General features: G+C 39.9%; 4 protein-coding genes and 1 long non-coding RNA gene across 5 annotated transcripts; all 5 read left to right on the top strand.

The window, feature by feature from the left end:
• Window positions 1–18,397: 18,397 nt before the first annotated feature.
• LOC6626889 (trypsin beta) lies at window positions 18,398–19,296 on the top strand. Its single transcript, XM_002049387.4, has one exon. The coding sequence runs from the start codon at window positions 18,454–18,456 to the stop codon at window positions 19,228–19,230; it is 777 nt and encodes a 258-aa protein (XP_002049423.1). The 5' UTR covers window positions 18,398–18,453; the 3' UTR covers window positions 19,231–19,296.
• A 376-nt stretch (window positions 19,297–19,672) lies between these two features.
• Window positions 19,673–20,603, top strand: LOC26531043 (trypsin delta). The gene has a single exon (XM_015174787.3). It carries the CDS (start codon window positions 19,777–19,779, stop codon window positions 20,563–20,565), a length of 789 nt encoding a protein of 262 aa, XP_015030273.1. The 5' UTR covers window positions 19,673–19,776; the 3' UTR covers window positions 20,566–20,603.
• An 818-nt stretch (window positions 20,604–21,421) lies between these two features.
• LOC138911378 (trypsin beta-like) lies at window positions 21,422–22,299 on the top strand. The gene has a single exon (XM_070210076.1). It carries the CDS (start codon window positions 21,499–21,501, stop codon window positions 22,258–22,260), a length of 762 nt encoding a protein of 253 aa, XP_070066177.1. The 5' UTR covers window positions 21,422–21,498; the 3' UTR covers window positions 22,261–22,299.
• A 174-nt stretch (window positions 22,300–22,473) lies between these two features.
• Window positions 22,474–24,236, top strand: LOC6626887 (nucleoporin Ndc1). The gene has a single exon (XM_002049385.4). It carries the CDS (start codon window positions 22,543–22,545, stop codon window positions 24,217–24,219), a length of 1,677 nt encoding a protein of 558 aa, XP_002049421.2. The 5' UTR covers window positions 22,474–22,542; the 3' UTR covers window positions 24,220–24,236.
• Window positions 24,237–24,490: 254 nt separating this feature from the next.
• Window positions 24,491–25,320, top strand: LOC116651217 (uncharacterized). Its single transcript, XR_004304209.2, has 2 exons — window positions 24,491–24,870; window positions 24,926–25,320. It is a non-coding gene; the product is annotated as an uncharacterized lncRNA (long non-coding RNA).
• Window positions 25,321–27,749: the final 2,429 nt, after the last annotated feature.

Raw genomic sequence — 27,749 nt, forward strand, 5'->3', positions numbered from 1 at the left:
TTAGACCATATTGCTGCCAACTAATGTTGGGCATTTTCTGAGAATTATGATCTCTTTGCATTAAGAAAATTGCTTTTAATATGCTTTGAAAAGCATGCCTTGCAATACATTCATGAATTTTTAATCAAATAATTAAATAATGTTTCGCCTCTGCTTACGAGAAACAGCTGGCAAAAGGATGCTAATAAAAGCTAATAATGCAGCTGCTCCGTTGTCTGTTGCCAACACGGCGATGCACAAAGATAACTGAATCATTTCTGCAGGACATGCTCTTAACCAACTGAGCAGCGGCTACTTTGGGAAAAAACAAGACTGCAAAATGTCTGTGATAATCCAGTCAAGCGATTACTTTCTAAGTATATAAATTTTTTTGTATGGAAAGGCGTCCCTTCCAAAGGATTTATTGTGCACCACATTTTCAATGGTAATATACTTTTTCATAAATGATAAATTAGAATTATTTAAAGAAATAATCAGTAAATATACAATTCACAATTTAATGTATTTTGGCTATTTAGCTTTATAATTTCCCTTTTAATGGATGCATTATTTTGTTTTGAGCTTCATGTTGAAATACTTATTATATTTAGCATATTTATAATATTTATGCTTATTTATATTAATTGAACGGATACTCAGAATTAGATACCCAATGCTAATTTAACTGTATATAACCTACCAAATTGTCAGGCTATTTTTACACACAATTTGAAGCCCCATAATGCAATGTTAAAATTAAATTACAGAGTCTGTCAAAGATGTTGACGATGACTTTATTTGAAGGTGCACAAAAAAGTTACATATGTTTATAGAGCTCTGTCGATTGGGTACCGAAACAAAAAAAGGCACAAAAAACATAATATACCCTTTGTACCTATAATGTATGTTATAAAAAGGCGTTAATATATATTATAGATATATTTTTAAATGTATGCGGGTTGGGTAAAAAGAGTTCACGAGAAATGTGGCAAAAAAAGGCCACAAAAAGCAATTATGCTTAAATTAAAACTCATTCATTTGTGCGGAAAATGTTAAAATTCATACGAGACGTTGGCTTCATACGCGTTCTGTTTGTTATATATGTGTTTGTGTATTTACATATAGTAGATATGTGCATGATGAATACGAGCAGCCGCCACATGCTCTACATAAATGTATATACATATGTATGTAATTTGAACAACAATGCAGACTCTATGAAATGAAATGAAAATTCAATGCCAGTCCAAATAAGTGAAAAATTTATGCCCTTTTTTTTTTGGGTGGGTGTTACGTTCTTTGAAGAGGCGCTTCTGTATTATTGTTACATTGGAGTTTTTTTGCGGAGCCCGCTTTCATTTTCGAAATGCTTTACATGCTTGGCGCGGTGTTTGTTTTAGCTGACGATCCGAGGCAATCCAAACAAAATCAGCAGCGGCAAATGCAAAGTCGTTTACATGCCGTATGCTTGATTTGTCAAACATTACGCATACGCCCTGGTTTTGCTTATTGCAGCCAATTAGTCGGCGCACGGCGCAGCATCAATTCCTTATGCCATAAACTTTGACGACAGCTGCCCCTTACTCGCCCCCTCCCCCCTTTTTAAAACAAACCCCCACTAGCGTGTATCACACGCAGAATTTTGATTTGCGCTGCCGCTTTGAAGGGGCAGCGCAGCGTGGAACGTTGGTGCCGGTTGCCGCCTTTGCTTTGGCTTTTATTTCTATTCTTTCATTTTTTTTATTTTGTTTTTTTTTTTTTTTTTTAGATTTTACTCTCATTCGTTCGTTCTTTATTATGCAGTAAAGTTTCGCAGCAAAAGTTTTCTTCAAAAATAATTTGTGAAAAAAAAAGTTTGCCGGCCATATCTAGGAGTACGTGCCTGGTACCTTACTCTAAATTCAATTTCATTGTTGTATTTGGATGCGGCGAGAGTGTGTATGAAGAGAGGGGAGGAAGCGGGGTACACCGTTGCCTGGTGACGTGAGCTTGATAAGTCACATTCTGGCCTATACGTTGGGTCTATTTTCAGAGCAAATAATCTACTTAAGTTAAGTACAGCTGATTTAGTCCAAGGAATGCAGTCATTTGATTGTTACGTACTGACATTTTTTGTTGTATTCTTTACTTGAAGAATTTTTAAAACAGTAACAGCAAACAAATTTTGAAAAAAAAAATATATGAATTGAAGCCAAAGCTCATTAAGCTAAGAATTCTTATTAAGGGCTTGCAAGTTCGGACAGCCTGGAACCTTTTTAGCCATTATTATTTCTACCTTTTCGATAAAGACCAGCTCTGTCAGCTTTAAATCTAATATTTCAGCATAATTAGTATTAATTAGCTGCATAGAATTGCTTCTGCTTGATTTTGCTTACCAATGTCACCAGCTTGTTGATTGCCCTCAATCCATGAGTTTGGCTTGAATCTTTTGGTCGGATACTCATCTTCTTCCAGCCAGTCTGCTGGCACGCTTCGTTTCAAGCTTTTCTTATAAAATAAATTGCTGGTCTTCATAATGGAAGGGGTACTTTCTAACCTATATCTGCTACGATATCTTACAGTACTTGTTTTTTTTTTTATATTTCTTTAAATATGGTATCTATTTTGAAGTCTTGTCAGTGTTTGCTTAGATCCTTTCTAATGGGTGAGCAGAAAAAATGTATATCTTTTTGTTAAGTGTTATTTTATATACTACTATATATATATTCCATCGTCAATCATTAAAATGCCTCTTTGATTTACCCTGCCAGCCTTCTGGCCTTAACTCGGCTTTATATAAAGTCTTTTTAGCACAGCCAATCACAAAATGGTCACGTCTTGATGGTCACCTCTTCATAATCACTTTTCCATGCCTCTTCTTAGACTTATCAAATTTTTATTTATATTCCTCAATTGTACCCTTCGACGACATATTTATATCACAAATAATATTTTTAACGCAGTTTGTAAAACCTCTCTTATTATCCAGCTAAATTTACCCGGTCCTCAGCAGCTTTAGCCGCCGTATTGAATTCTCAGACAAATCTCATTGTCCTCCATGGTCACTTAAATTGGTAAATCTCTTGCTGTCCCCGACTGACCAAAGGACCAGCATTTATCATTCATAAGCTGACCAGTTCACCACGTTCACTTAAACAGCACTCAGCTCAGTTCCGCTCAGTTTATAGTATTACCCGTCCTTTCTTAAGCCCCATTATACACAGCTATGTATCTATATATATTTAAAGCTGTTCAACTTGAGGCTGAGATACAAACTTGCTGCGCGCCCATCTCAATCATATTTTAAACTGAACTTGTGACACTTGGCACTTTCTTAGCGGTCACATCATGACTGTGTCTTGACAGAACATAACTCAGTCAAGTTGCACATTAACTTATCACCCTCTACTATCCTCCCCTCCCCTTCTTGCAACCCATTCTCTTTAACAGTTCCCCTGACACTGACTGCGGCACGCTTTACGTGTATTTTCAACATTTTTATGGTGCTTATGGTATGCTCAGCTCCGGCTCCAGCTCCAGCTCCTGCTCCAGAGTTGTTTGTAGCTGCTGCTCAACTATTTAATAATGTTGGCTACCATGTTATGTAGTCTTCACGGCTGTGCCGCGAGCATCATTTATATGCCGCCCCTGGTTGCCGCAGGCAGGCAGGCAGCAAGCGTAACTCTACCTGGCGCCTCTGTTCATTTGCAAGTGTCCTTGTCTGGAGTTTGCATTTATTTATATTCTTTTTTTTTCCAGCCAGTGGGGCAACTGCAGCCTGACTGCAATCCACTTTTGCACTTAGCAGGGATAACGTGCGGCTTTTTGTCAAAGCACAAGGCAGAGACGACAGCTGGAGGAGAAGAACGAGGCGGCCAGAGCTTGAGAGTTTGGCTGCGGGAAACCACAGGTTGTCGCAAATGTCACACCAACTTGTCATGTCCAACAGTTTATGGCCATGTCAAGCTGTCGTTCTGTCCAACTGGCCATTGTCTGCAAAATAATGTGGCACATCAAGAAGCTGCCTACAATGTCTGTGGCAATAGATACTAAGTAAATTTCAATGGGTTCTATGATAGCTCATATCACTTGGCCTTTGGCCGTTTGCCAGACATGGGGGACACTAACAAGCGCTACTAATTGCACACACACACACTAGAGCTCAGGGCCATAATGAGCCATGGCCACAAAGCAAAGCCAGCACTAGAAATAGTTATAGGAGCAGCAGAAGCAGCAGCAGGAACAGCCGAAGTTGCAGCAGTGGCAGGAACAGGAGTAGGAGAAGAAGCAGGAGCAGTAGCTGCTGCTGGAATAGAAACTGTAGCTGGGGAGCTGGTGCTAATGGCTCTTTGCTTCCGCCGCATCAGTGCAATGCGCAGCACAAAAATTTTGCAGCTTCTTTGGCGTTGGCAAAAATTTAATTTAGAGCCAAAAACGTAACGCAACGTGCCGCTATCCGTTGCACATTGCAGCAGTAGGTGCAACAGTATGGGCTTGGGTGCCCCAACGGCAGCATCCCTGGCAACCAGCACCCAACGAACTCTGGCGGCCGCCTCGGACTTTTGGACTCGCTTTGCCGACAACGTTATTTATGGCATTCCAGAACGGCCTTTGGACACTGTAACCGCATTTCTTGCCACCGCTGCCGCCGAAGCTGATGCTGCTGCTGCTGCTGCTGGTGGTGATGCAGCTACCGTTTGCCACTTGGACCGTTGCCCTGTTTAGAGCTGGAGCCGTTAAAACACACAGCAGCCAAAATGGGCCAACTGGCCAAAGGGTTGGCCAAAATGCATTGCCGTCTACGATGTTGTAAAATTAAAAAAATGTGCTGGCAAAAAATTAACGAAAATGGAGCTAAAGGTTTTCTTTTCAATTTTTTTTTTTTGTTTTCGTTTTTTTCTTTTTCTGTCCCAGCTATGAGAAAAATATGTGGTTCAGTGCGAGTTTATCATCAGCTGTTTGCAAATGGAAATTGCCCATAAACGAAAATTGATATTAAAAGTGTTAAAGATAAAGCCTAACAAAATGTCTAATATAGATAGATCTTAAGCCGAAGTCATTTAATAAAGTACTATTATTTCCTGTCCAAGCCTGTTCGCCTTCATCTCGAGACGTCAGTCCTGCACAACAAAATCTGGAGGGTAACAAAATGTACCTGATCTACGAATCGGATATAGTTCTTACTATAATCATATATATAAAGTTAAGAATCCAAATTAAAACATGACAAACTCACAGTTGTTGAACTTCATTGTCCAATGTTGTGAACTTATTAGCAATAGGGGCTTATATATGATGCGCATTGGGTCTCCAATTGCTTGAACGCAAAACTGTTTCATATTTAAACAAAATGAAATTGCTTTAATTTATATTCAAGCACCTAGATATATTTTTATTTTTAGCTTAAGCTCCTCCTGATTGATGTGAAGAACACATTTTACCTCTTTTTTAGAGTATATAAAATCCTATTTTCTAGCTCTGAAATCGACATATTCTATAAGGTGTGTGTACCTTCCAGCTAAACCACATTGATATGAGCTGCTGCTTTTTAAGCTATGCTAAATTGATAAGAGCAGAATCTTTAGAAACTGTAAGTGCCTTATCATTTCATAAGATAGTCGCATGCAACTGGAGCTTCAAGTATTTAAATAAAAAACTCAACGAATTAAATACATTAAAATTAAGTTAAGAGCTTAATATCATAAAGCTTCGTGAGCTTAAGCTCAACTTTGTAAAACACAAGAAAAAAAACAGATAAAAGTAGAAATTTATTAAAAAAAAAATTGAATAAACGCACTTTAATATCTGCAGTAGACAGCTTATTAATTGAATGAAACCAATTAAAATGTCTAGAATAACATTATTATTATATGTAAGCCAGAAATGTGCATAGTTACAGCAAAAGTTAATTAACAATAAATTAAATTGATCGGAAGTTGCAACCACGGTGCCACATTCCAAAATGAGAATATGCCACATTAGTTTTGCAATTTGCCTGTTTAGATTTCGAAGCAATGCGCCGCTCAAAGGGCAACAACAGGGCCAACTGTGGCTTGACCGGCAGCACTTGCCACCTCAAGTTCATAATTATGTGCAAAATATCAAATGAAACTTTCATAACTATGCACAGTCCGACAAATGGGCGGGGCAATGGACGCACCAGCCAGACAAATGGCCGCACACTTTTTCCAATTCGCTGCATTTGTGGCAGCCACCCGAATCCTTGCCCCATTTACCCGCCTCACCTCCAAATGCTCTGACCATGGCATACAAAAGAAAAACTTTAAATGTTATTTGCTGCCGTATTTGTTTGTGTTTATATTACATTTGTTGTGCATTTGAGTGTGCACAATTTTTGCCAAGTGGGTGAATCAAACAGTTTGTAAAGGTACTTTGGGAAAGTATTCAATTAAAGAGAGATCATAAAATGTTTATCAATTTTGAACATTTTTCAATCTTGACATGAAAATAATCTTAAATGCAATATATTTAACTTATATATATTTAACTTTTATATAATTGCATTTAAGTCCTTAGTGACAATTTTTGTAGAACAAGTTTATGTAAATGATATTTTGAATTGCAAAAAAAAAAAAGTAAAGATAAAATAATTATGCTCAAGTATCACAAAGTTATTAAGCAACCTGCGCCGCACTTTTAACCCTTTGTCAGCTCTTTGTCTTTTTTTCTATATTTGTGTTTCATGTGAAGCAAAACTAATTTTGAAGTCAATTAAAAATGTAGTTGGTCTATGTTTAAACAGATGAATCAAATGGGTAGCCAGGTACCCGGGATCAACCGCAGGCCTGACAAGGCAGCCAGCTTCAGCTAAGCCCGAGAATAACTATAAAAGCTCCGTATATTTGTGTTTGTGTGCGTGTGTGTGTGTATGTGTGTTTATGTCTAGGATATGTACTTATATTTATGTGCAAGTGCTCAGCTTATTTCCTGCGCTTATTGTCGATTTCTTACTTATTTTGCGCACTTTCCGCAATATTTGCCAGCGCATTTTTTGCGATTTATGATCCGTGCGCGCGCTCCCTGCCGGCAATTGCAACGGATATAAACATTTTTGAACTCATTTCAACTTCACATATCTGCCAGCTATCTGCTATATGCTATCTGTTATGAGGGGACTGTTGGGAGGGGGCTGGGCCTGCTCAGCGTTTATGCTGCTGCCTCATGAAATGGCACGTGTCGTTGCTGCGCGTACCCATACAGATACGAGTGTATATAAATTTGCTTCTTATATATTTTTTTGTTGCTCGTTGTTAGCTTGGCAAAGTCGCTGCAATCCAGTGTGCTTATGTTTCACTTTTCACAACATAAATCCCCCAAGCAGCCGTAGCCGCAGACTCAGCTCAGTTGAAGCTTGCAGGTAGTCAACTAACCTGCCAGCTAACAGATATAGATACGCAGATCCAAAGATACAAAGATACAGCTGCTTACTTAGCAGCAACTTAGACAAACTTTAGTGAGCCGTTGAGCAAAATGTAAAACGCTGAGCTATTTATTTAGATACCAGCGCGGCTTTGTGCGACTTTTTCGAGTGAAACTGTAAAGGAATCAGAGCCATGCATTATGCTCACTTATTATTCTTCTTATTATTATTATTTGCAGCCCCGTCTGACAGGTAAAGGCTTAAGGAGCAGCTTCTCTCAGCTTATGCTGCTCCTGCTGTGCGCACATATAAGAAGCTGCGACCCCTTGACAGAGTCAAAGTTCGCTTTGCCAAACGACAAAATCATTTTCTGTTTGAAATCATTTTCTTTTTATTTTGCTTTTGCTGCTTGGCAAAGTACTATTTAATTTTTTTTTGCTGCTGTCGGCCTTTCAATTTTCCATATTTTTGCGTTCTTTATTTAGCGCAAAGTAATGCCCAGGCGGCTATATTAAAAATACAGAGTATACATATTTAAGTGCATCACAGCCGACCAATGCAAAAGTGCAATAGCATGCCAGTGGCCAGAGGGGGGACAGTTGCCGTGGGCGTAGCATGTTTTGTAGATAGTGGATGCAACGTCAGAACTTTGGAAATTATTACTTTGCTTTGTTTTCGTTGCATTCAACAAACGCTCTCTGCTGCCGCTGATGATGTTGCTGCTTCCAGGCCGGCTCCAGAACTAGGCTATGCGAAGCCGAGCGCCAAACTCCTGTTGCTACAGGCTAGATGTGGTTAAATCTTGAAGCACCTACCAGCAGCATACTCTCGGAAACTCATCCGGAAGTTAATCTTTAATTATATATGTATATTTACTAGCTGAAAGAAAGTGTGCTGCTCGAAGGATTACAATCCAAGTGTTATTGTATTTATTTAAACATAAACATAAGCTAATTTAATATAATATGAATAAATATTATATAATGATAACTACAAGAATAGTAAATATCATTAAATTATAATTGAGATGTTTATAGCTTATTTAATTTCTTGTTTTTTTCTCATATATCATATTATTTCATCATATTTACTATAATTATATGAAACTAATGTAAGATCTGCTTGACTGCATAAAGACTTTATTAATTAAGCACTTTTCTTTATCAATTTAATCAATTTTTATTCCGATTTTTTGGTGCAACACAAACACTTGTCTCATTTGTCAAAATACATTAATTAATTAAAAAACTGAATTTTGCAGTAGTTAGTTATTTATTTGGTATAAATTTTCATTGACTTTATTTCCAAGGCTTAATGAAATCCATTGTAAGCCATTGTCTGCAAATAAGCATTATAATAAAATATATTATTTATCACATATATTATTTATGCTATCTGTAGCTCATGCTGTTGTCTGTATGCGCAACTACTTATTCAAGATATCTTACTGGCTATCTATCTATTAAACTGCCTCTCAGTCAGTACTTAACTGATGCTCCATTTCCGTCTCTTTTTTCTGTGGTGTTGCCGTCTTAGTTTGGCTGTCTGTGGCATGCATTTCTGCTTTTGCTCATTAATAACGTAAGCCAAGAGGAATACAGCACAACTTGCAACAGCGTCAAAATAATAATAGCAACAACAACAGCAGCAGCAACAGCAAAGAGAGCTTACAGCGTCGACTGGCCACAAAACTTCTACGAAAAACCAAGTCAAAATTGAATTATGAATATTTAAAATGAAATTTAAGCATTGCAGCTGACGCAAAACGCAGCTCTTAACGGCTTTGAAAATCCAATATAGATACACAAATTGTAAAACAAGCTATATGCTACTTTAAATACTATGCAACAAACTGAAGCGCTGGTGTCGAAACAATTTGCGACACTACAGCAATTAATAAATAGTAAATGCGCCCAAAAGTATGCACTAAAAATATGCAACAGTAAATTGCGTTGCACGGGCGACAACGTTGCCTAAGTAAATGTCAAGCCGGGCATAAATAATTCACCAGCAACGGCTACGGCAACATCATCAACATGTATAAACACACGAGCACACATCCGCACACACACACACACACACACACACACACACACACGCGCGCACACACATTTGCATTGTCCTTGCAGGCAACATCATGCCTCATAAATTTCAACAAATGCAGCCATGTCAGTCACTCAGTCACCCAGTCAGTCATTCAGTCAAGAGTCTCTGCTGGCTTCCGTCCCGCATCCGTGTTTATGTCCCGGCTGCTGTCCAGCCGTCCGTCTCAGGTAAAATCGCTCGAGGTGAAAATCTTTGCACTAATGGCGCTGTTTTACATAATTGCCATGACATTGTACAAATTTATTCAACTGCATGCGGCCATGTGAGCACAGCGTGACCTCGAAATGAAAAGCTTAAAAAAAAAAAAAATAGGAAAAAATGTAAAAGTGTTGCAACAACAACCTGGACTTATGCGCTCATGCCGCCAAAGGGCTTGGCAAACAAGTAACTATATCAAAAATGAATAGCTTACGGTGCCCGCCCCACAGCCAACCCCAATGCTCCACACTCGTCCGACTGTCTCATTGTCTAACAATGAAAAGGCTGCCACAGCTTTGTGCCGCATGCGACTGCCTCAGAAATATAATAAGGCAACAGCAACAAGGGCAAACAAACAAGCAGCACACACAGAAGCCATAGACTAGACTCTGCTACCTCCGACTGACTGGTTGACAGACTGACTGACTGACTGGTTGACTGTTCCTTGCATCCTTTTTGCGCAACATGCTCAGCCTTAACCTCCTCTTCGTCATCGTCGTCGTCGTCGACGTCGTCTTCATCATTGTCACCTTGAGCTTTGGGTTATTGGGTTTATGCACACTCGTCCAAGCGTGTGCCTTGCACTTCACTCGATCTCGGTGTGAAAAACAGCAGCAGCAACAACAACTACAACAACATCAGTAAAAGCAACAGCTGCCTGCTGTTTGGCCACAAGGAATTCCAAATATTCTACACAAATTATAGCATTCATGTCTGCGGTTTGACAACAATTTTTTGTGGCCATTATATAAATAAATGCAGTCAATTTGAGAATTTTTGCTGAACATTTCCGTTCATTTAAATAAGCTCAATATTTTATTTGCATATTTTTCATGATAAAATCAAGCATTCCATTTCTCAGAACTTTAATTAAATTTATGTATTTCCTTTATACTTATATCTTTTGATGTGCTTGCAAAATATTATAGATATATTTTTGTTATCACGAAACAGAGTTTATTATATTAAAAGGGTGTTTATATTATATCTATTTATAAAAATCCTTCGAAATCAACCAGATATGAATATTTCAAATGATTTGTAATAAGTTTATAGTTTATTTAAACTGAAATATTTTTTTTTAATTTTCTTAAAATTTCAACTTAAATTAATTCGATTAAATTAAATATAAACGTAATTAATATAAATTCTAAAAAGTTTAGACAACAATCATTTGATTAAAAGAAGAAACATTCACAAGCTGCTGAAATAAACCGATATGCCCGCATATTTGTGAGTGCACGCGACACAAAAACGGCTGCAAACAAGCAAACAAACAACTTTGACTTTGACTTTCTAACTCTGCCTTCACCCTGCACTCTAGGCGCCCCCAAGCACCTCAGCCCCTGGCACACTCTTTGTGTCTGCGTGTGTGCGTGTGTGTGTGTGTGTGTGCGTCTCACTTAATCGCATGCAAAGGCCAAAGAGCATAGAGTTGATAAATATTTGCTTTTGTCAAAATATTTGTGCATACTTTCAGGCGCAACACTTTCACGCCTCAGTTTGTTCGGTTTATTCGGGTTTTTTGTTTAATTTTAATTGTGCCAATGAAACTCGAGCCATTGGACTTGAACTCGAATGGCCAAAGGCTGAAAAGGATTTTGGCCACCCTTGAGAGGGAAAACCTGAAACCCCAAACCAAGCAAGCGAGCTCATGTTTGTTATTTATGTGAAAGTGTGTGTGCTCGTGAGCATTCGCAATTTTAAACAGCGCCAACTTGACCATGCTATTTGACAGTGCCCCCCAATGGCCACTCCCCCTGCTTGGCTGGCGCCACGCGTATTTATTGTGCACGGCACATGCAGAGCTCATGTAACATTTTATGTTACTTGCCCCTCCCCCACCCCCCTTCCACCAACTAGCTAACCCTTTTACTACCTACAATTGAGGTGGGGGCTATTTATGCCCCTTGGTGTGTGTGTGTGTAGCTCTGTTTAGTTTTGGTCCACGTGCTTGGCATAATAAGCGCTGCCAGCAGCCGGCTGCCGACTGCCGGCGGCGTCTCTCGAGAATTTCGTAGCTGCAGGTTAAAAGCGCATTACGGCTGCAACTTCATAAATTGCGGGCGCAAAGCCAAGCAGCAAAAGCCGCAAAAACAGCGGCTACAATGTGTACATGCCAAGCAGTTGGTTACGCATACCCACACGGATTCCCATACCCATTCTCCTAACAAATTCAAATCCCATTCCGATTGCAATTGCGTTAGCGTTTAAAAACTGTGCCAACGCATTTAATGCAAATGTTGGCTTACAATCAGCCAAAGGGACTCGTGCCAGATGTCGCAGGCTTAAAAGCCAGAACATGAATGGACCACAAAGCCAAAAGGGCACAAAGTTCATTAGCGAGTGACACAATCGAGCTGGAGTAATAAGAAGATTATGTCCTTTGATATGCATTAGGATCTGTCATACAATGTGCAGTCCTACAAAGTGAAAAAACATATTTTTTTAAACATTTCTCAACTATGCGTTTCTCATTAAAACCAGTAAATATGTATTAAAGTTGTGCTGGCCATATAATAAACATTATTTGTACATGTATGCAACAATTTCTCTAACGTATACGTATACGTATTATTGCATATTATACCTTGCTAACGAATTAATGAATAAACCTTATTTGACTATATATGCGTCCTCCTATGCGATTCTAATGAATTTAATCCGGACTTACATGCATTCAATATTTTTTGACAAATATTGGCATCTACAAGTCTATAGAAATATCTTTTGAATTTTTGCATAACATATATAACTAATATTTGAATAATTTATAACTGAAATATGAACACCGTCTTTTAATTCTAAGGAAAGATTATTTAGTTTTGCTACACGAAGTGCGATAGCAAAAAACTATTCTTAATAATGGCTGATTGTGTGAAGATTTCAATAGTTTAACAATAGCTGCTTGTCCTCCATCTTGAGAGAAACTTTGCCAATTGAACAGCTCTTAACAGCTGGTAACTGGGCCAAAATACTAGAATGAAATTGCTGTCTTTGTGTGTTTTGACAGCTAAAAAGCAGCAGTTGCAGTCAATTGGACTGACTGGCAGTCGTCTGGCTGAGTTAATCGATATGAACGAACGCATCCGGCACATATCTGACGGCAGTTGGAGAAGAATTGCCAAACGCACACGCATAATTGACAACATTTCCGCGGCTGCTTTTGTTGTTGCTTGGCCATTGAAATCATTTTAGCTGAAACTGAAATTGACTCGCAGTGGATGCCAACTGCAGTGGCAGTCGCCATTCCATTGACAGCAGCAGCGCTACAGATACAGATACAGATACACGGACTGGCATACCAGTACGGATGCGGATGCGGGCGTGTCATTATGGCTCGCGGTGCGCTGATTGCCGGCAGCTGCATTTCAGACATCCTTGCATCCTTTCATCCATCCACCAGGCGGCTTGCCTCATCAATGTTTAGAACAATGCCATCAATTTTCGCATTGAATTTTAATCAAGTTGACGTTAGGGGAATATGATAATTAAAATGGCGAGCACAGTTCCAAATGCTCGTAAACGCAGCAAAATGACGTTCAGCTAAAAGCGGTTTATATTGGACTTGACTCTAGCAAATATCCTGTAATTACAAAAGTATATGCTTTAAATTACTCCTTGCTTTACATTTTTAAATTAGATCGATTTCACATTTACCTATATTTTATGTACGTGGAAGATGTCAATAAGCTAACTAAGAGGCTCTAGACGGGAGAGAACATTTACAGAAAACCTTACACGAGGCCAGTTATACACGTGTTTTTTATTTACTAGATTTGGTGTTATGTGAGGGAAGCGGAAGATAATTGTAGCTGCTGTAGGTTTTGAGTTCCTTGCATTCATACATACGGACAAATAGGCGAAAATGGAAATGGAATTAAAGCTGATGCCAACAGTTGTTAAAAGTGAAAATGCTGTAAATAGTGCAACATTTTGGCAGTTGCATCTAATTTGAGGCCTCGAACCGCATAAGTTAAATGGCAGGCAGGCAGCGATGCGCTAATTTGGAAAGGCCGCAAAGGTATCGGCATCGTCTGGCAACTGATTGCAATTATTTTCAATTTGGGATAAAGGCAAACCTGCAGCCGATACAATTGGAGTAGTTAACATTAATCAAGGTTAGCAACCCCTGACTGGCTGCGGAGCTTAGCTAACCGGGGCTGAAGATAGCAAATATTATGTTAAGTCAATCAAAAGTCATAGCTCAATTTTTATTTAATGAAGCGACATTATGTGGAAATTCCATATGATTGTAGTTTAATCCTCTCTATTACAAATTGAGTACGCATAAAAAAATATTATAATAATAATAAAAATAAATAAAACCCGTCTCAAAATAATTATATGCAAGTATAAATATTAATAGGATTAACGAGAAAGTAAGACAACACATTGTAGAAAATGTAAAATGTATGTAAAACTTAAATTAGCCAAGCCTTTTTTCATTTTTAAGTGAAAGATTAGCTGGCCACAAAACCATATTTTGGACACTGTCCAGCTTCGGCCCAATTCATAGAACCCACACAGCCCACAGTTCAGTCAACTGCCACTGCCGCTGGTATTACCTGGTAATACCAGTTTCATCTGGCCATGGTCAATGAAGAAAAAAGGTGGATGCAACCTCAAAAGCCGAAACCAAAAATGCACTCTTTCACGCGCAGTTCGAGCGCCTGGTTATGGGGGAGTGCGGTAGCCGGCAATTGCACCGTTAATTTGGTGTTATACACGCACACACACATGTGCGTTGGCGTGTTTTGGTCGCCGGCAGAGTCACCAAATGAATTCAATTAATTAAATTAGTTCAACTCGCAGCTGCAGCCGTTATCCGCTAGTAACGTGGCCAAAGAGATCGGTTCCGGGATAGGGGTTGGCGGGATATATGGGGAAGTCGGGACAGTTGTCGACGCGGCCATTACGCAGCTGAATAAAAATTGCGCGATGCGGTCAATACTGTGCGGCGCAGTCGGCGCCGCCGTCGACTCAATTATCGCTTTTATGAATGGGCAGCAAATTTTGCAAAGCGCCAACGATGCGACGTCTGCCTTAACGGAGCATTTTTGATATTCTTTGAAGCGGGCATTCTGATTTTCATATCATGTTTACCACCATTCCAAGGCTGTTATAATATCAACAATATATATTATTATTTTCGTTTCTCAATAATCCATTAAGCCAATGTAAGAAAACTATATTTTAAATTGTTATGCTCTTCCATTCCAGTATTGTCTCGAACAAACTTAAAGTATTTTTTTATCTTTCGTGCGGGCAATGTGTAATCTAAGAAGAAACGCCAAGGGTGGAACGAGTGGAATTGCAACACTAAGATTTTAAAGTGTTCAAAGTGCTCCATTCCAACATTTCATTAAGAAAGGTCATAAGTGCACCGAATTCAATTCAATAATCCACTAAGCTACGAATGCACTTGGCATGCTGTTCCATTCTAATATTAAATCGAACAAACGCAATCTTAGTTAGTATAAAAATGTTAATTAGTGTTTAGAGAGAATTTAAGTTTAGAAGAAGCAGCAACAGAAGTCTGGTTCAGGAATACGAAATTGGCACTTCAAGCTAGGGTATTCCGATGTCGCTGCTTGCACAAGCGTAATTTTCTTCGTGTTTCAGACTGCGTTTGGCATTTGCGCAATTTGTGCTTCGATTTTTCGCTACGTATAATTACGTTAAGCGCATAATTAAGTTGGTCGACTACAGGTAATAAATTATGAGCAGCAAAACCCTTTGCCAATTTTTCCGCAACCGTTTTTGGGTTTTACATTTTTTTTCAGCTTCATTTGATAAAATTGAATTTGATGCGCCAGCGAAATGAAATTAGTAGCATTTTTAATATGTTTAATTTAATTTGTTGCTTTGCACAAAAACTTCACGGGAAAGTACTCATGTTAAATGCTAACATATGTTGTAGGCCCGCTCTGTCACGAGTAAAATGTCAGCAAAAATAAAAAAAACAGCAACAAAAACATCAACAGCAAAAAATATGGCTAAAAAAATGGGGTTTTACAGTTGGCGTTCATCATGCCATGAATTACGGGGCGTCAAACTGTCAAGCATGCTCCCAGTCCAGCGCTTGACAGATGAACTAAAGGCCTGGCCACACGAATTGCCTATACCACAGGCAACTGGCGTGAGTGTGAGTGTGTGTGTGTGTGTGTGTGTGTGTGTGTGTGTGTGTGCGAGGGGGTACGGCATGTAACTGGCCCCTGACTCCATTTGTGACTATTGCTATTCATAAAAATTGCTCAATTCCGCACGCGTTTGCTATTTTTGTTGCAAGCAACGCGACCGTTGCTTTGTTTCTCTTTATCATCGTGCCACTGCGACATCGTGAATGACACCAAACAGATGTGGGCGCCACATCACAGCCAGCTACATAGACACCACTTACCATTCACAATTTACTGGGTTAGAGCATCCATCCACCACCAGCGGCTGAGATTTTCATGCAAACAAGTGATATTTTTGTTGACAACTCAAAGCCCCAACTGAGCCAGCAAACAAGTTAAGACCTTGCACGCTCATATATACGACTAGAAGCTACCTTATAATTACATTCAATTATACATATCCGATTCAAAATCCAAGACTTCCCTTAACTTATTATTATTTATTGATAATTTACTGAATATTTGATTATTTGCCTGCACTTTTCAGAACTTTCACCTCAAATAAGATAAATCTTTATGCAATTTTTTCTCTTAGAACCAAGTTTTGCTCTATTAATTTTTTATTAATTAATAACTTATTTATTTTTTTAAACAATTTTTTATCAAACTTTTTATAATTTTTGTCAACTTTAATAATCTACACATGAATTTATTGAAGTATATGTTTTACAGTTTTTTTTTTTTGCTAAATACTTCTACGCTTGATTTTGTAGCACGTATTTTTGTACTGCATATTGTAGCACTGCTATACACCCAAGTCGTGTATACCCCGCTTGTATCCCTAACAGGATAGATATATTTACGCTCAACATGCGCTGAAAAAAACGCAACGCGATGCGATGCGAAGACAACACAAAAAACAAATGTGCCTGTGAGCGGGTTAAGTGCCAACCTAACCCGACCCGCCTTCACACCCTCTACCCATGTCTAAGCCCCCACCTAAACCGCCCCCGCCCCCCTCTCCAAACACTAAGCCCACACTCTTGCCGCATTTCAGGCGGGCAGGCTTAAAAGGCCGCCAGTTGGTTTTTCAAATTATACCTCGAAATTATGCAATTCCATGTGTGTAACTTTTCCTAACAAAAACTTTGTTTTGCGACGCTTGCAAAAATGCACGACCATAAATAATATTTAATTCAATTTGTAGCGTTGCAAAAATGCAACAACAATAACTCACTATAGTTTAAGAAACATATTAAAAATAGTTGAACCTGCTGAAAATATTATGCAGCTCTTGCAATTGTTGCGCCGTGTGCAAATAGAAAAAAAATTTTATAGAGTAGAGTTGAGTGTTTTGTGAATGCATTTTTAAAAGCAAAGCAAATATTTTTATGGTAAATTTATTTAACAAGACTGCAAACCGGTATTAATCCAAACCGACAGATTGCAGAGTCGGACATAATATTTATATTTTCTTTTTAAATGGTTGGATTAAATACAAATATTTTGCACATATTTAATCGTTTTTTTTTTATTTTTTGCAGTAAACTGATTAGCAGAATTTATAAAAATTATTTAGAAAAATTCTAAAATCAATTATTTCGAGAAAAAAAATATATAATTATTTGACGCAGTCCGTAACAACAAAATGTGTTCGATGCGAACGACATGCGAACATATTTATCTAGTAATATCTAAGCATATATAACAAGATTTACAAATACGTAACGCAATGAACCAAAAGATTCTGGTGGACCGTTGGTTGCGAATGAAAAACTTGTAGGTATTGTTTCTTGGGGCCTGGGATGTGCAAAACGCGGATTTCCAGGAGCTTATACCGACATTACTTACTACCGTGACTGAGTACTAAAAAACATAAATATCTTAGGAAGTTGAATTTCTTAAAAATTGACGAGCAAATGGACATTTATAAAAATAATTAAGAGTTTAAATATAATATTTGTAATCACGACATTAGTAAGGCATTGATAACTAATATCCAATTTAAGCCATAATTGTAATGCTATTGTCTTTTTAAGCAAATACGAATGTTTTATAAAATAATAAGAACTACTACTGAAAATATCATCAAGATCAGTCACAGAAGCACAGTCTAAAGAAAACGTGTGAAAATGCTATTTTAGTTCAGTTTTTTTATGAAAGACAAATTCCTTGTATGGCTGTGAACTAGGAGGCAACTGTGGATCTGGCTGGTTAAAGCGAGTTTCGAGTTTAACTCCAGGAAAGCGAATGGTGTTTAATTTGATGATGGTTGATTAAAGGTCAGGTTATCTCTTAGTGGGGAACACTCTTACTTGTTTTAGTCAAATATTTTCATTTTTAACATTATTTATATGACCCTGGCGACGTCGAAAACTTTCTTCGAACAAATATATCCCAGTATTTTCATAGATTGTGCTAGATACAGGCTTGGAGATATTTACGAAATCAAAGAGTAACAAGATGTGTTCGATGAGTTCGACAAGCGAACATATAAAACTAGTATTATATAAACTAAGCATATATAAGATGATTTACAAATACTTAACGCATTCGTTCAAACTCACCTTACCATAGCAAATGAACCAATTTAAATATTTTAAAAATATTTGTTTGCAGTTTAGCATAGGTCTTTGAAAGTCATCCTTCCAACTGGATGTAAAAGGCAATTAGTATTTAAAATACACAATGCCGATTAGATGGGCTTTACTTCATCTCCTGCTGCTCTCCACGACGACAGTCCTGGGCGCGAGCCACATTTCACGCAGTAACAATCGGATTGTCAATGGAATACCCATTCCTATACGCGATGCACCCTGGCAGGTTTCGATACAAGCATTGGGACATCACATTTGCGGTGGCAGCATTATAAGCTCTAAAACAATCATAACTGCTGCGCATTGTGTGTTCTACATCCCTGCAATTCTACTGCAAGTGCGAACAGGATCCAAGTACTGGAATCGTGGTGGACAGGTAATAAATGTGGCGCAAGTCAAAAGGCATCCGAATTATGGCACCAATCCCACCAAGAATGATATCGCACTCGTGCGACTAGACAAGAGACTTAAGTACAGCCGGAATTCGTATAGAATTCGACTTGCAAAAGAAACGCCTGAGAGCGGAGCCGCAGCCTCTGTTTCAGGCTGGGGTCTTCAAAAAGAGAATGCATCTGTCGGTTCAAGAGACTTGCAAATGGCTTCGCTGCGTATAATCGATCGCGCGACCTGTCAAATGTCCAAATATGCTGTCCTTGGTAATAAAGTTGCTAAGGGCATGATCTGTGCTACAAGCAGTGCTAGCGATGCATGTCAAGGCGATTCTGGTGGACCGTTGGTTGTTGACAATCAACTTGTGGGTATTGTTTCTTGGGGCATTGGATGTGCAAGAAAAGGACATCCAGGAGTTTATACCGATGTTGCTCTCTACCGAGAGTGGATATTTAAGTACATGAAAAGACGGGAGTAAATTTCAATATGCAAATGAAAATTAAAGAAAATAATTAAATCATGAAATAAAATAGCTAAAACCTTACATCACGATGTTTCTAATTTTGTCTATAAAATACTACTTTTTGGAGGGTATATCTAAATGGTATAGGCACGTCTTTATGTTGCCCAAGTGGGCCGATGTTGGAAGAAGAGGGTTCAGGGTATCCCCTAGTCGGGAGCTCCCGACTAGAACCTCTTACTTGTTTATTATTGCAAAGGCAATTTGATGTTGCTAGAACTAGGTTTAGGGTATCCCATAGTCACCACTAGTGCGGCCTTGTTTTTTTCTTGAAAAATAATAAAAGTATGCCCTCGTATGTAACAAGTTACTCTTAACGCTAGATTACATCTAAAATTCCCTTATCGTGGGCGTATCTAAAGATGTTTCACATTTTTAATGGGATCTTAAACAAGATTAATGCTTCCGAGTGCGCCGGAAGAGAGATTTGCAAATCTACGAAACTTACCAGCAATAAAGTTTAAATAAGCTCAAAGCACAAAGTGTCAAAATAGAAATAACAAAATGAGGATCAGATACTTTTACGTGCTACTTCTGTTATTTTCCACGATGACTGTCTTAGACGCGAATCGCATTGTGAATGGATACCCCATTGACATACGGGAAGCACCTTGGCAGGTATCGATACAGAAAAATGGGTTTCACTTTTGTGGTGGCTCAATTTTGAGCAGTAAAATAATAATAACTGCTGCGCATTGTTTGAGGAACAAGCAAATAAGAATTTTAAGTATACGAGCTGGATCTAAGTATTGGAAAAATGGAGGCCAGGTTGTGAAGGTAGCGGAAATAAAGATTCATAATGCCTATTATGCCAGAAAACATCTTCATGACATTGCATTGATGCGTTTGGCCAAACCTATAAAACTTGGATACAACGCACAGATGATTAGTTTTACCTCGAGCGTACCACGTGATGGTGCTAAAGCCTTTGTTACAGGTTGGGGTCTCCTCAAGGCTAAATCAAGAAAGCGTCCGTCGATCCTGCAAGAGGTGAATCTTCGTATAATGAATTATAAAAGATGCCAAAGGACCAACTATGGAAAGAATGGTTATTATATCAGCAGGCAAATGATTTGTGCCGCCTTAAATTCCCACGACGCATGCCAGGGTGATTCGGGTGGACCATTGGTCTCCAGAAAGCAACTTGTTGGTATTGTATCTTGGGGAAAAGGATGTGCCTCAAAAGGATTTCCAGGCGTGTACACGAATGTTGCATATTATAGCAGGTGGTTAAACTCCGAAATTCCAAAACTTGATATTAAGGATAACGATAATGCAGCAGTCAGTTGTTAAAAGTATAATAATAAAAACTTGAGCGATTTGTTGAAATACTTGTATGCGTGGCTCGCGTCAAACGACTTCTGCGCACATCCACACAATACATGCATATGTATGCAGATCTCGGCTCTCCGATCGTTCGGCTCCCCAAGCTCGGCATTCGGTTGACACTCCAGCAATCGGGCATAACAAAATGGACGCAAGTAATACTCATGGGATAGAGGAGTTGATTGTTCTATAGATTATTCCCAAAATACAACAGCATTTAAATGGAGGCGTAAATTGGCTCTCGATCTTATTTAGTTTCCAAGATTCATTCATTCATTCAGTCACAAAGTGGAGACCAATCGAGATAATTCACTCGAGCTCAATTAAATAACAACTAAAAAGAATCAGTAAAGCTTAAGTCTGGGAAATACGTTGGCTGCGGTCAAGATAGAAGACATTGTGGAAACAGATCGGATCAGATAGAATCGAACAGTCCTGGGGCACACTGAGAATGTGACATTGCGCGAGACTAGGAAGACTCTTGACCTATTTAAGCAGGACAACATTGAAAAAATGCCAATTTAGGGGAATGGATGCAATAAATTTAGGAAAACACACCTGGACAGAAAAATAGAGATAAATACAAAGTGACAACCAAGACTCAAGCAACTAACATTAATTGCAAATTCAATACACAAAACTGACGGAACTTATGCATATCACGGGACTGATACAGGCACTCCCGACTAGGGTACTTTTACCTGTTCTTTTTGAAAAATAATTAGTGTGTTACAAATGGCTCTTAACGCTACAGTTACAGTTAAAATACCCTTACATGGCCGTAACTAAAGATGTTTCACATTTTTAATGGCATCCTAAACAATACGAGAGTGTCACAAAAAGAGTCAAGCTCTTAAGTCTGAGACTAGACGTATTGACCAGAAAAATCGAAATCACAAAATGAGGATTAGCTACTTATTTGTGCTTCTTCTGTTATTCTCGACGATGACTGTCTTAGACGCGTATCGCATTGTGAATGGACACCCCATTGACATACGGGAAGCACCTTGGCAGGTATCGATACAGAAATATGGATTTCACTTTTGTGGTGGCTCAATTTTGAGCAGAAAAATAATCATAACTGCTGCGCATTGTTTGATCAACATGGATGTTAAAACGTTGAGTATACGAGCTGGATCTAGGTTTTGGAAAAAGGGTGGCCAGGTTGTGAAGGTAGCGAAAATAAAGTCTCATAACGAATATCTACCGAAGAAATATATTAATGACATTGCAATCATGCGATTGGCAAGTCCACTTATATTTGGACCCCTTGCGCAGCCGATTACGTTAACTTCGGCAGTTCCACGTGATGGAGCTACAGCCTCTGTTTCAGGTTGGGGTCTCCTCAAAGCGAAATCAACAAAGCGTCCAGAGATCCTGCAAGCAGTGAACCTTCGTTTAATGGATTACAAAAAATGCCAAAAAACCAACTATGGACGGTATGGTTATCGTATCACCAGGCAAATGCTTTGTGCCGCCTTAAATTCCCACGATGCGTGCCAGGGTGATTCTGGTGGACCATTGGTCTCCAGAAAGAAACTTGTCGGTGTCGTATCTTGGGGAAAAGGATGTGCCGCAAAAGGATTTCCAGGCGTGTACACGAATGTTGCATATTATAAAAAATGGTTAAAAACAGAAATTAAAGATCTGACCAACTGTTAAAAAAATGATCACGTGATAATAAAAATGTTGTGATTTAGTATTTTCAATGCATGGTTCGAACCGCATTTGAAGCGGTTTAGCTGAATATAGATTCGCAATGCCGCGTTTCCAACAATGCTGCCTAAGAAACTCAACAACAAGAATCACTCTGCTCATTTTCAAAGTAAGAAATTTGCACAAATTTCGATATTTTGATCTGAGGAGGCCTAGAATTATACAGTTTGTATTCCAAGCATAGATATGCACACATTCAAACGAGCCAAAATATTTAAATAATTCTCAATGTCTTGTTTTCCAAAGCTAAGAATAAGCATGCCGTTTGGCCTGCCGTACCAGCTGAATATGCCAAATTCAATGATTGGCAGGCTGCTGTTGAATCGTTACCTCTTTGCCACCTGGCTGTGTTACCTGACCGAGTACCAACTGCTGGCGATTTTCTTGCTTTACCAGCGTTTCGATATCGCCCATCCAATTGAATGCCTGTCCGAATTGTTTGACTGGATTGTATTTTCGTACTATACCATGGCTCGAATGCAGCTGCTGGGCGTCCATGTGGCCATCTATGGGCTGCTGCTATGCCGCATACACGAACGTCTGCCGGCTTGCCACAGTTCGCGGCAGGTGCGCATGAGACAGGAGCTGCCAATTAAGCTCTGTCTGCTGACCGTGCTGATTAGCTTGGGCTACTGCAGCTGCTGGCTGTATTTGAAATATATGGATGAGCTGAACGTCGATGTGGATGTGAGCTACACAGGCCATTTTCTGCTGATGAACGGCGCCTTCTGTGGCCTCGCCTACTTCCTGAGCGAGCATTCCAAATTCAACAGCGAGGTGTGGCCGCTGCCCATAGTGCGCATGAACCATGCCACAACGGAATGGCTGAGCTGGCAACACTTCGAGTTTCGCTCAACACTGCCACGAATTATGCTCTACACGATCATCTTTGCCGCCATCTACTGGCCAAACATGAACGGAGACAGGGAAGCCAGCTGGCAGCTATTTCGCCTGTCCAACTGCCTGACCATGCTGATCACCCTCAAGCTGTATGCCATCAAACGTGTCTTCGGCATGGTGATGCATTGCGAGCTGCCGCTAACTGTGCAGCAGAAGCAGGATCAGCGACTGCCGCTGGTCATGGCGCTCAGCCTCGACTGCCAGCTGTATGGCTTTCAGATGCAGGCAGCCAGAGACTTCTATATGCTCGTGTCCAGCTCGAGCGGCGAACAATGCGAACTATTTCAGCTGCAGGGCAATTTACGCCGACTGCCCAAAAACTGGCAGGCGCTGCGTGATGTGCTGCTGGGCAGAATTACGCTGTTCACATTACAACTCAAAAACTGCCTGGAAATCCCGAAACCACAATGTCAGCAAGCGGTTAAGTCTGCCTATCCGGGCTTGCGTCCGCTGGCGGCCAAGCCAAAACCCTCAAGATATTGGAGTCGCCGCTGTGGCGACCGGCAGCCACCCTGCCAGCCGCTCTATAAATCCTTGCTGATCAGTCCGATGCGCCTGCTGTGCCACCTGCGCAACAAACTGCAGAGCTGCCAGCTAAAGGAAAAGCTTACTTGCTATTGCCAATGCCGACTGCCCTTTCAGGCTAGGCGGCCAATTGAACCGAGGCAACTGGAGCACGAGCTGTGCCTTGGCCGACCACTTGTCTGGCTAATACCCGGGCTCGTAGCCATTTGTGTGCGCTCGCTAGAGGAGGATAAGCACGGCTCATTGCATATGGATCTGGAGGCGATCTTTCAGTCGCTTGTTGACCTGGATAGGCAGATCGGTTTAGTACGCGAGCTGCTGCTCAGGCAGCAACAGGAGCCATGCCTGACCCTTGACATGATCTCGCAGTCAACGACGCGCGCTCTAAATAGCATGACCTTCAACTTTTACAGCTATTTGGATTATCTTGTGAAGGATCTGGAACTATTAAGGGTATTGCGGAAGCGTGCTTACACTTGAAATTATGTTTAAATTGTTCTATTATTTGATGAATATTAATAAAGAATAAAATATTTTAATAATAATAAAAATTGCTTACGATTAAAGTAAAATATTCAAAAGAATCCTGTTACAAATTTTTGAAAGTTTAAATAAGAAGAATCTGGCTCAAGTTTCCTTCAACCTCCTGTCTCAAAGTATGGAGCTCGAGTCATGAGTCTCCCATTAATTTCACCAAAACCCACTTATGGTTCCTTTAAACCTTTAAATTTTTGTTTGTCCCTTAACTTCTCTCTAGAGAGATCTAGATATCCGTTACGTTGTTTTCGATTTACAACAACAGTCAGATCCAAATCGAAACACCAGTCATATCATAATACAACAAAATAAAACGACTGAGAACATATTTCAAAATGGATACACCGAGCTATATGAAACTAAGAAGTCGTGTTGTTCCACTCAGTCCAGTTAAAGAAAGGATTCGCAAACGCAAAAACAGCTTAGATCCCATTTCCATGCAAGCAAATAAAAAAATTAAAGTTAGTCTGGGAAGCTTGGAAATGGATTCATCTAAAGCCAGTGGTTCGGATGAAGAAAATGATGAGGGTGTGATTTTCGTATCCAATTCACGCGATCCCTTAGAATATATTGACTTGACTGAGCAATATTAAAGTGAGTTGCCTTACGAACTAGTTCCAGAAATGATCTATTCATTCATGTCTCACAGTGTTCAGGTTTTATTTTTCGATTATATGTTATAAAAAATATTTGCTTTGCTTGTTCAAGTTATTATATTTTTTTAATTATGCTGTTATATACTTACGAACTAAGTGAACCAACATGGGAAGAACATTGATCCCTGTTGGGGTTATGTAGAGCACACCACGCGATCCAAAGCCCAGCACTACAAAACCTCGACTTGCCAAATCGCGAGATAGCAAGGAGCATCAAGAAATTGAATCCTACTCACGAAAGCAATCCGAAAGCTATGCAACCCAAGCAAGAGAAGATATTGGCATTGAAAGGGAAAACAGCAAGAGAGAACTAATAATAAAGCTGTTGGGGTTAATTGAGTTTTTTCAACTTTAATAAAACAATCAAATTGAAATATAGTTACACTAATTTGCCTATTTTACTTTACGCCTGAATTACAAATTCTATTTAGCTACTGCTACCAGATATGGTCCAGGGTAATCCCAAATCGTGCACTCCCGATCAGAGCACCTTTTACTTATATCTACATTTAAAATTTTAAAAAATTCCTTTAAATTACATAAACTTAAGCCCGAAACGAAACGAACCTTAGGGCAAGACATTGGAACCACCGAAGGCGATTGTTAGGCTTGCAGCCATAATCTTAGCCACTTTATACAGTCTTCTGTACCTTGCTGAGGCCACTTAGCGGCGAGTGCATAAATTTTAGGCAGTCGCTTTGTCAGCAGTGTCTACCTTAGCCGCGCTGCGACGCATCCACATATGCAACAAGTTTATGCAGCTGCACGCAAGTTGACGTTTTGGCTGGGTCTCATAAATTTCATCTGGCAGCTCCTAAGGCCCGCCCCGACAGATGGAAAGTGGGAAACACAAAACGCTGCCACAAGCCACAAACATGCTGTGTCCAAAAAAGAAAAGAAAAGAAAAAAAAACATAAAACGACCAACCGTTTGGTGGCTGGACATTGCTGCGTTGCGGCTAGGGACTGGAAGCGGGGGCGTTGCAACTTCTAAGCACGTGTCAAGTGTGGGCCAAACTTTTAATTTGCACAACGTCCCAGCCTGGGCAGCTGGGCAGCCGGCCCAGAGCCTGACTGACGCTGAGTGACTGTCAGGCTTGTTAGTCCCTTCATAGCCCGGGGTGCGCCTGGCTGTCTGACAATGTCATCAGTTGCAGCTGACGCAGCAGCAGCAGCAGCAGCAACAAGAACAACAATGACGCCGCGTCCAACACTACCCAATCCCGATCCCACAGCCACTGCTGCCGGCAAGTCGCAGTGGCAGTAGCAGTAACAGTAACTGAAGGAGGGCCACTTGCAGCTGCAGTTGCTCATGTCCTGTTTTTGTGTGCGTGCCGAATGTGTTATCCGACCAGGATACATGGGGTACACACTTTGGAGCATTTAGCTTGTAACAGAGAGTGCAAATGGAGTTTTAAGCTAAACATTTTCAGGTCAACAATTCATTAAGATAACTGATCATTTTTTGTATATATGTATGTATATATATTTAGAAGAGGACCAAACTGTATGAAGGCGAGCCGCTCTTAGCTAGAGTGTAAAGTAAAAAATAACACAAAATGTGCAAAGGAATAATATTCTTAAATATATTCAATTGTATATTATATAGCTTTATTTAATATATATTATTTTACATATATACTTTTATATGTTTATACTCAAGATCAAACTAATTAATTTCAAGCTTAAATTTATTAACATTTTGTTAAGTTAATTGAAAAATAGGCTCGCGAGTGGAGGAAAAATGTTAAAAGCACGTCTAAAGCTTAAATGGGTTGAGGGTAAACAAAAGTCGCGTCCAGACAAGCTTAACGCTTTGCAGGGCAGCGGGTGTGCATGACAAGTGGTGTGCGTGTGTGCGAGTGTGTGTGTGTCTCCGAGTGTGTGAGTGTGCGCCTCAAAAGCAGATAAAGCGACGCTCAGCGCTCACTCGGACGCTGTCAGTTAGCCGTGCCTGGCGAGTCAAGCAGTCAGTCAGTCAGTCAGTCAATCAGCCAGTCAGTCAGTCAGTCAGTTTGTCAGTGTGTAAGCTGGTGGGTGTATGCGTTCATTTACAGTTGCTTTTTCACCACCCACAATTTCAGCGCCTACTCATGCGTCATTTGTGCCGCTTGGTGTTAAATCCGTTTGGATTTTTGTTTTGTTGATTGCCGCACGCCTCAATGACATTTCATTTATTAAGTGGTGCTGCCTCCGTTTCTTGTTTATTTATTTTTTTTTTTTGTTGTATTTTTCTTCTTTTTTTTCCTGCAACTCAGCGGGGCCAGCAATTAACTATGCAATACGCTGACGTCACCAGCGACTGCAACTCCAACTCCAATTCGCCAGCTCGAAAATGCCGCATCATGTTGCCGGCTGAATGACGCCTTTGATTTGTTTTGCAAGTGTGTTGTTGCTATATCCGCTACAAAGGCATTTGCATTTCAAATGAATTACAACGCCCCGGAGGAATATCAAACCAACAAAAAAAAAACAAACCAAAAACAAAAAGGAAACCAAAAAAAGTATTGTGTACAGGTCCTGCGCCTGCTGAAATATAAATGTTAATCCAGGCAGCGTCAATTGCAAAACGTTCAGAGCGCTGTTGACAGCATCAGCCCAGGACAACACCACCAGGGACACACAATCCGATGAGCGCACCATTGGCCAGGGCCTGGGCAGTGTGTCAACGGCTTTTTAATTGATTTTCATGGGCTGCAGTTTTTGATTGTGCTGATTGACGCATCAAATGAAGTGACTTCAGTCCGGGTCCTCAATCTGCGCCTGGTCCCGGTCCAGCTTCTCGCCCTCGCCCTGACCCAGACCCTGGCCCTGGTCC

This window comes from Drosophila virilis, chromosome 5, assembly GCF_030788295.1.
Source record: "Drosophila virilis strain 15010-1051.87 chromosome 5, Dvir_AGI_RSII-ME, whole genome shotgun sequence".
Taxonomy (NCBI): Eukaryota; Metazoa; Arthropoda; class Insecta; order Diptera; family Drosophilidae; genus Drosophila; species Drosophila virilis.